This window comes from Cervus canadensis, chromosome 21, assembly GCF_019320065.1.
Source record: "Cervus canadensis isolate Bull #8, Minnesota chromosome 21, ASM1932006v1, whole genome shotgun sequence".
NCBI classification, from domain to species: Eukaryota; Metazoa; Chordata; class Mammalia; order Artiodactyla; family Cervidae; genus Cervus; species Cervus canadensis.
Window position 1 is genome coordinate 10,544,449 of NC_057406.1, and position 14,658 is coordinate 10,559,106.

Below are 14,658 nucleotides of genomic sequence, written 5' to 3' on the forward strand. Positions count from 1 at the left end.
TGAGGTATCAACTCATACCAGTCAGAATGGACACCACTAAAAAGTTTACAAATAACAAACAGTGGAGAGAGTGTGGAGAAAGGGAACCCTCTTACCTGTTGATGGGAATATAAATTGGTACAGACACTATGGAGAACAGTGTGGAGGGAGGTTCCTTAAAAAGCTAAACACGGAGTTAACATATGATCCTACAATCCCACTCCTGGGCATGTATTTGCAGAAAGTAAGTAAGTGTTAGTCGCTTAGTCGTGCCCAACTCTTTGCGACCCCATGGACTGCAGCCCACCAGGCTCCTCTCTCCACGAGATTTTCCAGGCAAGGATACTGGAGTGGGTTGCCATTTCCTTCTCCAGGGGATCTTCACAACCCAGTGATCAAACCTGGGTCTCCTGCACTGCAGACAGATTCTTTACCAACTGAGCTACAAAGGAAGCCCTTTGTAGAAAACCATAATCCAAAAAGATACATGCACCCCATGTTCACTGCGGAATCATTTAAAATAGCCAAGACATGGAAACAACCTGGATGTCTAGCAAAAGATGCATGCATAAAGACGTCGTATGTATATACTGTGGAACATGGCTGGGTCATAAAAAAGAATGAAATAATGCCATTTGCAACAATATGGACGGACCTAGAGATTACATACTAAATGAAGTAAATCAGAAAGAGATAAACATATGGTATCACTTATATGTGGGATTTAAAATATGACACAAATGAAGGTATCTATGAAATAGAGACAGACTCGCAGACACAGAGAACACACTTGTGACTATCAAGTAAAAGTGTGGGTAGGAGAGCAATGGACAGGGAGATTGGGGTTGGCAGATACAAACTATTATATACAGAACGGATGAACAAGGTCTGACTTCAGCACAGAGAAATAACATTCAATATCTTGTGATAAACCATAATGGAAAAGAATATGGAAAAGAATGCATAGATGTATAACTATCACTCTGCTGTGCAGCAGATATTAATTAGCACAACACTGTAGATCAGCTATACTTCATTAAGAAAAAATAAAATGCAAACAAAACAACACAAACATCATGGCAACTAAGCAGACAGACTGCTCCTGATACTCTTCCTCTAAAGCTCTGAATTCCAATCACATCTGAAATCATGCCTGGAAGATCGTGCTGCAGGTGGCATTCAGAGTCAGCCTCCCCTCCAAGAAATCGCTAGAAGGGAGTCTGCGCTCCTGGCCCACCACCCAGTTTACAAGGAACCACCTCACTCTCTGTAGACGCCAGGTGCCACGGATCCCACACAGACACAGGCTAGATGTCCGTCCTCAACAGGCGTGAGTCACACAGAGGAGGCCCACCGCCCTTCTCCTGCACGTGGGTTTATTACTCTTGTAAATGGCATTTCTAGAATCCTCCTGACGACGTGCCCATCTCACTACTGCTCCCCACCCTCAGTGCGCGCGGACGTGGGCCCAACGAGAAAGGCATGCAGAGAACTGAGCCAGGAGTAAAGCCCTGAGAATATGTTCCCCGAGGGTCACTTCAGGACAGTCCTTTTCAAGTGGGGCTGCGCGACGCAAAGCTTGGACACACGGATGCCGGGTCCGTTGTGTCGGGTTTGAGTCGGTCTCCCCACTTAAGAGCTGGATGAAGGCAAATAACCACCTTTGTGCCCTGGAGCTTCCATCCATACAAACAAGAATACTAGTCAAAGTCCCCTCAAGGTTTATTCTGAGAGTGAAGTGAGCGAGCTCTGGAAGGCTCGGCACGAGTGGGGACATAGCAGGCACTGCAGCTGCGTCATGGTCACCGCAAATGCTCGGACCGCGGCCAGCTCACCCCAGAGACAGTCAAGTGAAAGGGATCGGAGGCCAGCTGACATTTTATTTACTAGTCTGCATAAAAAGACGGGTCACCAGTTAACAGGGCAGATGGGGGGTGGAGGGAGCGCGCATGCACACATTACCTTGGCCGTTCTCAGGCTCCTGCACATCACTGCTGTCCTGTGTCCTCCCAGGGTCTCCCGAGGCAGGTTTGGGGGCTGCCAGGCCCATGGGTGGGAAAGGGCCAGGCAGGCAGGGGGGTGCAGGCTGGCGGGGGCGGTAAGGCACGCCTGGCGGGCACCCGCGGGAGGAGAGCTGCTGCATGGCCAGCATCTCGGGGCTGTCCAGCATGGAGTCCCCACCCTGCACGCCCCGCAGGGCTGGGGCCGGTGCTCCAAACAGCGAACCCAGTGCTGGGGCTGCAGGGGGCTGGAGCCGCTGTCCGCCAGGTTTACACGGGGGGTGCAGGTACCCTGAAGGAGGAACGCTGTGAGGTAGGAAGCCGGATTGTTCTGTCCACTGGTTTGGGGGGAGGGGAGGTCTCATCACTCGGGAATCCATCATGTGACCCAGAGGGCGGGGCTGGTGAGAAGGTCCTGGCCCCACAGGGGGCTTCTCGTCTGGCCCCAAGGGTCCGGGGTTTGCAGCGCCGTGGCTCCCGTTCCAGACCGCAGAGTGCACTCGGCTCAGGTACTTGTAGGGTCGGTACATATGGCCAGGAGGGACTTCTGGGCTCTCGGGGAAGTCTGGGGGTCGGGCTGGAGCACCCCCGTGCCTGGGAGGAAGGAGCCCTGGCTGGAAATGAGCGGGGGGATACACGCGCCCGTCCTGGCTGGGGCCACTCATCTGACCAAGTGGCAAGGGTCCAGGTCGAGAGCCCATGTCAGCAAGGGGGGCCAGCCCTCCGCATGCCAGCTTCTCATCAGGGGGGCCACACCCGGGGCCTCGATGGTGGTTAATTCCAGCTGGAGGCTGGCAACAGAGAAAGGGAAGCTGTGTTAACCCCATGGTTATGGGGACTATGAATTTACCCTGGGGAGAGACGGTACTTCTGGAACAAACCTTGGCACCTGCACATGCTGAGCAGTCTGCTTACCTGTACAGCCAGAGGCGGGGGCTGGGGGCCAGGTCCACGGACAGGTGGCCCCGGGGCTCCAGAGGAGACACTGACTTCAGCAGGATCCGACCCTCGGAGAGGACAAAATGCTCCCTGTCCTGCTGGCCTCTGGAGGGCACGGGGCAGAGGCAGGGAGGAGGAGGAGAGAGTACATCCTTCACGTCCTGAAGACCAGGCTCCAGCTCATGGAGGAGCCCCACTGCCCTGGCCTACGAGGGCGGATCAGGGGCTTCCATCCCCACCCTCAGAGTCCCTCCCCTCTGCTCGCCTGGAGAGGTGCATTTATGTACTGGACGTACCCCATGCTTTGACTTACAAGGACTGAGATTTTAATTCAAATTTTTGCCCCATTGAGAACGTGTAGTTCTAATGATTAACAAAAAGGATTTAAGACAGATGAAGACTAAATGAAGACGGTGGAGAACTTCACACACCCCCCAGGCCCCAGTCAAGAGAAACTACTACGGGATGAAGCTGATCCTTGCTAGCTAGCTTGAGAAGAGAGGCTGGCTGGGGCAACGAGACACAGGGGCCCAGAGAGGCAGCTGCCATTCGAGGCACCCACCTGGCCAGGGGGCTGCACGGAGCTGCTCTGACCAGCCCCAGAAGCAGTGGCGCGGCGGCCCAGGGGCAGCGACTTCCCTCCATTCTCCGCGGGCTGCCTCCGGCCTGGTGCCTCTGAGTCCCGGGAGCGCGTGCACACGTGACCGCGCGCACCCCGCCCCCGCCTCTTCTCCCGCCTCTCTTCTTCCCGCATCCACGGCTCCTCGTCTGTGTCCCCGTCCTCCCCAGGAAAATGCTTCAGCATGGCCCGGTGGAAGCACCTTTCCAGGTTGTCCGACATCTTGGTGTACTCTGTGGGGGACAGAGGTGTGAGCCCCCCGCACCAGGCAGGCCCCCAGACCACCTCCCCCCGCTCAACTGCAAATTCTTTAGTGCCTCCTGCCTTTAGGGCTATAGACAAGAAATGGGACACAATTTCTGGCCTAAGAAACTGTCCAGCCTGTGTGGCTGGCACAGGGGTCTCAGGAGCCCAAACTGGTAAAAATTTAATTCTTCAATGCCAAACTGCAGAAACATTAAGTATAATCACTGAACCTCCAAGCTTCGGCACCTGCAGCGACACTGGCTGCGTCATCCAAGGTCTGCCCTGTGACTGTTAGACGGTGGGTGAGCAAGGCCCAGGATGACCAGGCCCAAGACGAAAACCAGGCCAGCAGCCGCCATGCCTCTCGCTGTGGAGGATGGACAGGGCCCGGCACGGCCCAGCCCATGGCTTCAACACACCCTCTCTTCATGGTCCTGAGAAAGGGCTGAACCTGGAGAAAGTGCGTTTCTGGATACACCTGTTTTTCTTGGTCCTGCTACTGCAGCAGGCTAGAGCCACAGCACCCCTCCTCCACTCACCGCTGCTTTCCCCATTGTATTTTCGACAGTTCCTGAACATAGTCTTCATGTCGTTCACAAACTCCTCCTTGGTACAGTATAAACCTCCATTCAGTTTCTTCTCCATGCTTGAAATATCCATGGGAACCTACAACAGGCCACACGCATTACTATCTGTTGGAGGAACAGTACTTTGCAGTCCCCACACCACTAGGAGCTGTTTGAAAACCTGGGAAGCACCCAGCACCCAGCCCTGAGGAATGCCGGCTGATTACAGAACAGCACAATCGCCACAGAGGCACACGCCACAGTCATGCAGCTGACAAGGCCGCCTCTACCTTAATGATCTGGTAGTAGTTAGGGGCATACGATTCATCCACTGGTTCCAAAAAGGGCCAGGAATCCTTGTGAGCCTTCACCACGTCCAGAACTGAGGGGCCAAAGAGAAGAGCAGGGTCAGCACACGCCCTTGGGAACACACTTGGTAGAACACAGGCGTGGAGCGTGGGAACTGACCTTTGTACATGGCGGTGAAGTCATCATCTAGCTCGAAGCTGTGAATCAGAGAGGGAGCCATCAGCAGTGACTGAGACCCCCTTCTCTCCCCAGTGCCCTAGATTCACCCTGACACACAGCTCTCTGGACCGAGGCTTGGAAAAGTCCCCAGTGAACCTCTGTGAACCTCTGCTAAGGTAAGTCCGTAACACTGACGACCTCCAGAAAACACGAGAGAATGAGGGTTGGCACACTCACCGCCCCCAGCCCCCCTCAGAGGGCTGGGGCCACCCTGCACTCACGGGTCTCTCGTCCTCTTCTCGGCCCGCGGTGGGGACTGGGGGTCCAGGTGGGACAGCTGGGGGGGCAGCGCCTTCCCCTGGGCCAGCAGCCAGGCCCGCTCCTCCCTGAGCCGGCGCCTCTTGGCTCGATCTGCGAGAACATGGAGCACAGGCGCGTCAGGACGCCACAAGGGAGAGCCGTGCTCGACTGCGCCCTCTGCCGACCTCTGCGGGGACAGGAGAGAGGCTTCCTGGACTCCTGTCCTGGGGGTCACAGAGAGGGAGGTCAGGAGGCGAGCGGCCCTGGAGGGTAGGGGAAGGAGCGAGAGCGAGCAAGCAGGTTGGAAGGAAAAGGGGAGCAGAGGGTCGACAATCACCCTCACTGACCAGCTCCAGCCCTTTCTATGTTGCCCACATGAAGACAGTATCTCCTGTTTAGGACCAGACCTCACTCCAAACACACCAGGACTGTACCAGCCCTCTGAAGCGCTCACACTGGTTATCCCACCCACGGCACAGCCGCCTGCCCCCATCCACACTGGTGCAGGAGGTGCCAGGGAACTGAAGAAGCCAGCTGGACAGGCCAGGAGCTGGAAGGGGAGGCATTTTCTGGACCCCAGACATGGCCATGAGAAACACTGCCAGTGCACTGCTGGCCTGCTGGCAATGGGGAAGGAAGAAGCAAGGACTCGGGACACCATCCCAAGGCAAGACACATGACGGAGGGATAGGCGGGAAGATGCCCGGTGGGAGCAGACACGGCCCGCAGACGCCCGCTCTCACCAAGCTCCCTCGCTCCAACTTCATGCCTGTGTATAAATAAACTTGTATGTGTAAGAGAATCTATACCTGCTTTAATTAATCAGAGGCATTTTGCTATTAACAACTTTTATTAAAATTGGTTTCTAAGAAAGAGAATGATTTCAAGTTTAAAGAAAAGTGTAACTAAATTAAAGCACATCCATGTATCAAACTGTTAAACATTAGGCCTCATGAACTCAATCCAGGATTTCACAACCAGTCAACCGATTCTTCACGTCATCAGAATCACTGTCTGAACAGACACTCCTCCCCGGCCTCAGGCGAGCCCCGGGGCCCACAGGTGAATGCAGTGTCGGTGCCCCCCCACGGCTACAGCGACTCCTTCACAAGCGAGGCCACCACCTCACTCACTCTCACGTCGTGAGGTGGAGTGTGACGTGGAATCCTGATGTTTCTGTTTGGCTGCTCCAGACAGGAGTGGACCAATATTTACTACTTGTCAACACGTGCCCAAAAAATTCCTTCAATTTTTAAGTAAAAATATGACATTTTTCATTTGCACCAAGAATCGTATTGATTAGTGTATTCTCCATTTTGTTTCATTATTTTCTGCTATTTTCCAGGCAACTTCATTATTCCATCTTCCCCAAATTTTATCATTTTGAGCAAAGAACTGTTTCAAGTGCCTTTTACAGCCTTCCGGGGAACTAAAATTTTTTTTCCTTTAAGAGAATTTTGTAAAGACCAAAACAAATGGAAATCCAATGGTGTAATGTCTGTTGAATACGGTGGATGAATCAGAACTTCCCAGCCAAGCTGTGACAGCTTTGCCTGGTCATCAAAGAAACATGCAGCCTTGCCTTATCCTGATGGAAGACTATGAGTTTTCTGTTGACTAATTCTGCACAGTTTTCATCAAGCATTGCTTTCACTTGATCTAACTGGGAGCCGTACTTGTTGGAATTAATCGTTTGGTTTTCCAGAAGGAGTTCATAACAGAGACTCCCTTCCGATCCCACCATATACACATCATCATCTCCTTTGGATGAAGACCAGCCTTGGTATAGTGCTGAGACTTCCATTTGGCACTTTTAAATATTTTCCTTCTCTGTTCTCACTGTCTTCATCCATTCTTTTCCCCACTTTGGTGAGCATCTTTATGACCATTACTTTAACTCTTTATCAAATAAATTACTTTTTTCTGAGGTTTTAATCTCCTATTCTTCTGTGTCTTCATTTTGCTAGACCCTCTGTGCTGGTTTCTATGCAGCAGATGAACAACCACCTCTCTGTCCTAAAGGCGGAGCCTCACAAAGGAGACCAGCCTTTGTGTTCAGCCCTGCCCAGCTCTTGGTCATCTCTCAACTTCCTGTGGTGCTTATCCAGACAGCCTGATGTATTTTAGTAAGTCCCAGTAGTTGAGAACATGCAAAGACCTGTCAGTGTCCCAAAGTGAGGTACCTCAGCACCTAGATTCAGGAGGTCGGGGTGAGTGAAACTGTGTGACGGTACCAAGAGGTGTGAACCCCAGTGACAAAACAAGTCGGTCCGGGGATGTGAGGCATCGTGTGCTGACCACAGTCCAGTCCAGGATGCTGTGCTGTGTATGTGAACAAGCGTGGTACAGGCTGCATGACTGCATTAAAGACACTAGCCACGGTCACGGTCAGAATGGAGTTAGCCTGTTATGAATCAGAAGGCAGTAACTAGGAAAGCGAGGGGTCATCACATGATGAGGCCAGATGCAGCCCAGCCGAGAAGGCGGGACGGAAGGAACCCAGAACGAGGGCAAGGACACTGCAGGGGCGGGCCCCAGGACCCCCGCCCCCACACCCAGCCCAGCAGAGCTGCTCCTACCTTCCACGGCCTTGACCCTCTCCTCCAGCTCCCGCTTCCTCTCCTCCTTCAGCAGCTGCTCCTGCTCCTTCTTCTGCACCGCGAGAAGGATCTGGCGCTCCTCCTCCTCCTCCCGGCGCTTCTGTTTCTCTAGCCTGCTGAGCACAGGGGTCTCCTGCGAGGAGTTAAAAAGTTCAGTCAACATGCAATAAAGCAAAACCAGGTCTTTGCTCTGAGTAAAGAGTCCACATTTTCTATCCCACACACAGCATTAGATAGCTGGATGACTTCTGCCTTAAATGCAAGTTCATCTTGTCATCTGTGCAATCAATGAGTACAGACACACACTCACAAGATACAATGGGGAATGAACAGGGGGTAGCTGGGCCCGATGGTCACGCAACTTGCTGTCTCTGGGAGACAACCTTCTGGAGAGGAGGCTAGAGTGGAGAGGAGACACCAACCAATCCCCCCTAAGTAACAAAGAAAGGGGGAGACAGCACAGACAACTTCAGTCATCTGCATGCCTCAGAAACTCCTAACTTCTGTACTTTCCTCTATTAATCAAGCAATTAAAAAAAAAAGGAGGGTTCGGTGGGAAGGGCCACCATTTTGCCTTAAGGAATAGGAAAGAGATGAAGTGACAGCACAGAAATGCACCTGACTAAGAAATTCAAGGAACGAAAAGATAACCAGGACCACTACCATCAATAGTTTCTCAAAGCCTTACTCTGGGTGTTTCCAGTACCGCTAGTTCTGAGCCATCTGTAGCCCACAAAACTCAAGCCAGGGCTGAAATCATTATGTTCAACTTCTTCCCTGGGCTTTTGTGCTGATGTGTAAGGTACTTTTTCTTTTTTAAAATTATTATTGAAGAGGTAATAATTGTTACCTGTAATAACAGAGAATGCCTGTAAGATGCACAGATACAGAGAAAAAGAATCAGGTGTCTGCAAAGGAAAAATGCACATTACAGTGTATAGCAAGAAACGTCAATTATTCCAAATCTGGTGAAACTAAGTCAGGAATATGATGTTTTTCTTTTCAGTAGAAAGAAGATCTAAGAATTTTCTACATAAATATCTTTACTCTGTGGAAATTACACAAGTGGTCTTGACATGGAGAGAAAAAGATGATGGCAGACTGCCATCCAAATGACAAGTGTTAGTCTTTCAGTCATGTCCGACTCTTTGCGACCATATGGACTACAGCCTACCAGGCTCCCCTGTCCATGGGATTCTCCAGGCAAGAATACTAGAGTGGGTTGCCATGACCTGCTCCAGAGTATCTTCCTGACCCAGAGATCAAACCCAGGTCTCCTGCACTGCAGGCAGATTCTTGACTGTCTGAGCCACCAGAGAAGGACATACATATGTATGCCATATATACAAAATCATCATTAAACACAGAAACCAATCTGATTGAAATTTTTTACTTTTTAATGGTCCTTAAAACGAGTTTCAAATATCATTTAACTCAGAAATAGAAAGTGCTCTTGCCTAGATAACAGACCTTCTGAAAGTCATTTTTACTGTTCAAATTCTAAGCCTGACTTTAAAAGAGCTGGCTAACAAACAAGGTAAAAATCTTTCAGAGTAAAAGAAGAGAGATGAAATTTTTTTAAAAACTTAACTATTTTTACTGTACCATGCACATGTACTGTATCATGTATACTGTAGTCAGTCGCCCAAAATTAAATTAAATTAGAATTTAATTAAAATAGAATTAAACAAAGTTCCTTGACTTCTAGATCCTATAACCAGAATGGGCGGTCTGCACGGGGTTTACAGGAGCTGGATGTGCTTTCAGAAATGGGGCTGCTGCAGGCATCTCATGGACAAGCCTCCCACTGACAGGGAAGCACCTTCCCATCCTCTGCCCCTTCATCCCTCCACAGGTCTCTAATCACACCCACTGTGGCAACATCTCTCTCTCCCTTGCTGAGAAGTCGTGTGGAGCTGCTATTAACAAAGCAAAGCAGACCAAACCTCTCCTCTGCTCAGCTCAACAAGGATCTATGGATGGGGCGGCGGTTAGGCAGGGGACAGTGAACACAAGCCTGGCAGGCGGAATTACTTCCTTCAAAGAAAGTGCTGCATTTTCTACACATCAGACCCAATGAAAAACAGAGAAAAGCAAGTGCTAACCACATAGGGAGGATAGCATGAGCATGTCCTCCCCTGCCTAAGGAAAAACACGTTGTGGAACATGCTCCCTCCTGCCACAACAAAGACATGTTACAGAGGACAAGCATCTCAATGAGGACTCAGGTCAACAGTAACCAGGTAAACAAAGAAGATATGTCTCCTGCCTGAAGTCAATGCAAGGAGGAGAAAAGGGAAAAATAGGTCATAAAAATGTGCATAAGCACATCCTAAGACTATCTATATAATTTTTTCCAACAAATACAACAGTGTATTATTCTTAACATGGAAAGATATCTAAAGCAATTAACAGCTGTTGCTGTTCAGTTGATAAGTCCTGTCTGACTTTTTGTGACCACCAAAAAAATGAAACATGAGTACAAAATTCACAGAAGGTAGATAAAACACATCCATGATCCTAAGAAAAACCAAAAGACTATTCATTCACAGCACTGTAAAAGATGAAAAAAGTGACATGTCTGCAAAGACGTGGTAACACGGATAGCTCAAAGTGCTGGGGCCACGGATCTTCCAGAGGACGAGAGAGACACATGTCAGCAACCCTGGGCAGGGTAATCACATTGTGTGACTTCATCTTACAGTTAGACAGCCAGACAAAGTGTTTCTGAGTACATTACAAGTCAACATTATTTAAAATAGTGAACAACTGTAAATATCTTATAGGTTTAAAATAGGTAAAATTACATAACCAGTATGTAGTAATTAAAATTGTTTTTCTGAAGAATATTTAATGAAATATGAAAAGGCTCATGAGATTAAATGAAAAACACAGGTCATAAGACAACAGGCAGTATGATCCCAGGTTGGTAACAAATGTTCAGAGAAAAGGCCTGAAGCAAACACATGAAGCTGTAAACAGGGAACCTGTTGCTATGTCTCCTGCACTTTTACACTCGACTCCCCAGTTTTCTATAAGAGCGAATAAATTCCTTAGGACACAGAACAATCCCTTCCCAAATAAGCTGGGGAAATCATCCAGTATTACATGTTCTACAATGATCTAATTTTTATTAACTTTTTTAATAGAGATCACATTGTAGCAGGAGTAAATTCTACAATTCAAATGTTAAAAGTACCAAGAGGTTGCTACCATGTATAGACTTTATGGTGTGGCATTAAAATTAATTTTAAATAGATTTAAGATATTTTGCTAAAAATGAAACAGGAATTTTTAAATTTTTTCTAAGAGTATTGCTGATTTACAGTGTTGCCTTCGTTTCTGCTATACAGCAAAGTGAATTAGTTACTGTTGTTGTTTGGTAGCTAAGTCATGTCCCACTCTTTGGGACCCCACGGACTGCAGCACTCCAAGCTCCTCTGTTCTCCACTATCTCCTGAAGTTTGCTCAAATTCATGTCCATTTAGGTGGTGATGCTACTGCACCATCTCATCCCCTGCTGCTTCCTTCCTCCTTTTGACTTCTGTCAGTTATACATATACACATATCCACGCTTCCGTCTAGACTCCATTCCATCATTACAAACCACTGAATAGAGTTCCTAGGTTCCTATTAAACATCTTTTATATATTAAAGCAAAAAATTTAAAACTTAGGAAAATCATAAATGCCAAGGACTGCTGCAAAATCAGAGATTATGCATCATTTTGAAACACACATACAGATACTGAGGTGAAATTCACACAAAATGAACAACTGTCAGTGCACAGCTGAGGGGTGCTCAGCTTATTCACAACCACCATCTGGTTGCCCACAGAGCACCCTCAGCACCGGAGACAAAGCCGTGACCTCCATCCCAGCCGCGCCACACCCTCACACTCCAGCCCCCGGTGACCACCAAGTGATTCTCCTTCTGTGGATCTATTTATTCTGGACGTTTCACACAAATGGAATTATACAATTTTTTATCTAGTTAGTTGCTTTTAAAACACATTAATATTTATACTAAGCACATAAGAAGTAATAACTTACTCACGGGGATGATTTGACAGAATAGCATTGAAACATGTATATCACCATATGTGAAATAGATGACCAGTCCAAGTTTGATGCATGAAACAGGGCACTCAAAGCCAGTGCACTGGGATGACCCAGAGGGATGGGATTCGGAGGGAGGTGGGAGGGGTGTTTGGGACAGGGGGGCACATGTACACCTGTGGCTGGTTCATGTCAATGTATGGCAAAAAACACCACAATATTATAAAGTAATTAGCCTCCAATTAAAATAAATTAATAATAAAAATAATAATAATTTAGTCACCTGAAATTAGAGTATCTTAAAAAAGCACACTGGTAAGACTCAATCGCATACAAAAAATTCTACTAAAAAATGAGCCAAGGATCTGAACAGACATTTTTCCAAGAAAGACACACAGATGGTTAGCAGACACATGAAAAGAGGCTCAACATCATTAATCATAAGAGAAATGCAAATCAAAGCCTCACACCTGTTAGAATGGCCATGATGGGTATCAACAAAATGACAAGAGATGGCAAGTGCTGACAAGGATATGGAAAAAGGGAACCCTTGTGCACTATTGGCAGGAATATAAAGTGGTACAGACACAACGGAAAAAAGAGTACAGAGGTTCCTTGAGAAATAAAAAACAGAATTTTATCATATGACCCAGCAATTCCATTCCTGCCTATCTTTCCAAAGAAAGTAAAAGCACTAGCCTGAACATGAATACAACTCCCACGGTCACTGAAGCACAACAGCCAAGACTCGGCTGTAACCTACGTGTCCACTGGTGGGTGGAGGGATGGAGAAGGGTGGTGTATGTACAAGGGAATATTACTCAGTCACAGAAAGGAAATGCTGCCATGCATGACTACATGGATGACATGAGGGGATTACGCTAAGTGAGATTAAGTCAGAGAAAAGCAAATACTGTATCAACTCACCTGCATGTGGAGTCTAAAAACACTGAACTCAAGATACAGAGAATAGACGGGGGTGGGCAAAATGAGTGAGATATACAGACATCCATTTATAAAATAAATAACTCCTGGGCATAACATGGACTTCCCTGAAAGTTCAGAATCCACCTGCAATGCAGAAGACCCCAGTGTGATTCACGGGTAGGGAAGATCTGCCAGAGAAAGGACAGACTACCCACTCCAGTATTCTTGGGCTTCCCTTGTGGCTCAGATGGTAAAGAATCTGCCTGCTATGCAGGAGACCTGGGTTCAATCCCTGGGTTGGGAAGATCCCTGGAGAAGGGAAAGGGGATGAGATGTACAACATGGTGACCACAGTCAATAATACTGTGTTGTGTATGTGAACACTGAGAACAGATTTTAAAGTTACTCATCCCAAGAAAAAACTCCGTGTGAGGTGACAGATATTAACTAGACCTACTGCTGATCATTTTGCAATGTGCACAACTATCAAATCATTATGCTGTACACTCGAAACTAATTTTACACATCAATTACATCTCAAAAAAAAAGAAAAAAGTCTGCGATTCCAAGAGCTGAACAACAAAACTCAGAGCAGAGTGCTCACAAAGGCTGAGAGCAAGAAGCAAGGTCCAGGAGCTACCCGCGTGACATGCTCCTGACCGCCCCTGCTCACTGGGGCCCTTCTGTCCATTTCAATCCCTGCCTGTCCCCCATCCTGCCTTCCCCAGGCTCCCCCACCTCAGGTTGCCTGCTGTAAACACTTCTGCTCAGTGAGACACCACTTTGCCTCTCACTTCTTATGTTGATTCTCTTTCACTATAATTAATGTTTTTCAAATTCAGTAGTTCCCATTTGATGTGAATTCTCAAACACTTTCATTTTATATAAACTGCATCATACACATTTAGGAAAAAACATGTACAAGTGTACCAAGTGTACCAAGAGTGTTTTAAATTTCCACGCAACTTTCTAGGCAGCGTGCCACCTCAGAAGGGACAAGACTTACGACCTGAAGTTACTTGCGGCAGTATTTTAAACTGTAACAGTTGTGGTATTTTAAACTGTAACAGTTTAATAGTTTAAAGTTCAGTACTTTAAAGAACAAGTCAATAAAAGAATCAAAAAATATATATATTAATGGCATTTAAAAAAATATCTTATACTGCAACTTTTTTTCTTCAAAATGGGGTCTGAAACAGCGCTGAGAAATCCTCTCAACATTACAAACAGAATCTGGCTGAAGCACAGCCCAGAACTCCCCATCCACCCCCCACCCCCACCTCCCCCTGCCAACTCCAGCAGCACAATGAGGACCTGAACTCCCTGGCCACAGGTGTGCCCAGAGTATCCTGACAAAAAAAAAAAAAAAAAGCACTGGAACAGTTTCAGAGGTCAGCACAGTCACCCTTTCTGGGACAAGAAGACTGGACTCCTGGGTGATCAGAAAATCTGCCAATAAGCCTTTAAAGACCTGAAGATTTTTTTTGGCTATTTAAAAAGAAGCACAAAACTCATGCCACACTAAAGGCTTTCTCCAAAGTACTCAGTACTGTAACAAACATCAAAAACCTTTTCAATATCAAGAGCAGTGGAATAAACAAACACTGCAAAGAATAGCCAAAAACTTGAGTGTTTAAAGCTAAGCTTTTGCTGGCAGCCAATGACAAACCTTCCTGTCTGTCTGTATGCAGATTATTGTACAAGCTGAGATGTAAAATAGGACATTTAGGGCTCAGCCCAGGGTAGTGAGCAGAAGATGGGAATGAGCTTTCAAACTGCTCAGGTAAACAGACAGTGGGAGGCCATCCAGGCCAATGAGGCCGAAAACCATGTGAGAACTACAGTGGACGGCTAACAGAGGCCACTCCAAGGCCAGGGACCCAAAGGAAGAGGAGACCTGGGGGATCAGGAAGTCAGGCAGAAGAGAACCTGCATGGAGACCGAAGAGACTTGTTC

General features: G+C 47.7%; 1 protein-coding gene across 1 annotated transcript in view; it reads right to left on the reverse strand.

Annotated features, from left to right (window-relative positions):
- LOC122423776 (cat eye syndrome critical region protein 2) overlaps positions 1 to 14,658 on the reverse strand; it is a 116,083-nt gene that overhangs the window by 8,408 nt on the left and 93,017 nt on the right. Inside the window, exons 8-15 of the mRNA XM_043441140.1 lie at positions 7,697 to 7,850; positions 5,099 to 5,228; positions 4,818 to 4,855; positions 4,640 to 4,731; positions 4,323 to 4,449; positions 3,481 to 3,770; positions 2,895 to 3,023; positions 1,942 to 2,770 (exon numbers count right to left, since the gene is read on the reverse strand). Of these exons, the coding sequence (XP_043297075.1) occupies positions 1,942 to 2,770; positions 2,895 to 3,023; positions 3,481 to 3,770; positions 4,323 to 4,449; positions 4,640 to 4,731; positions 4,818 to 4,855; positions 5,099 to 5,228; positions 7,697 to 7,850 (1,789 nt within the window). The remainder of the gene's footprint in view (positions 1 to 1,941; positions 2,771 to 2,894; positions 3,024 to 3,480; positions 3,771 to 4,322; positions 4,450 to 4,639; positions 4,732 to 4,817; positions 4,856 to 5,098; positions 5,229 to 7,696; positions 7,851 to 14,658) is intronic.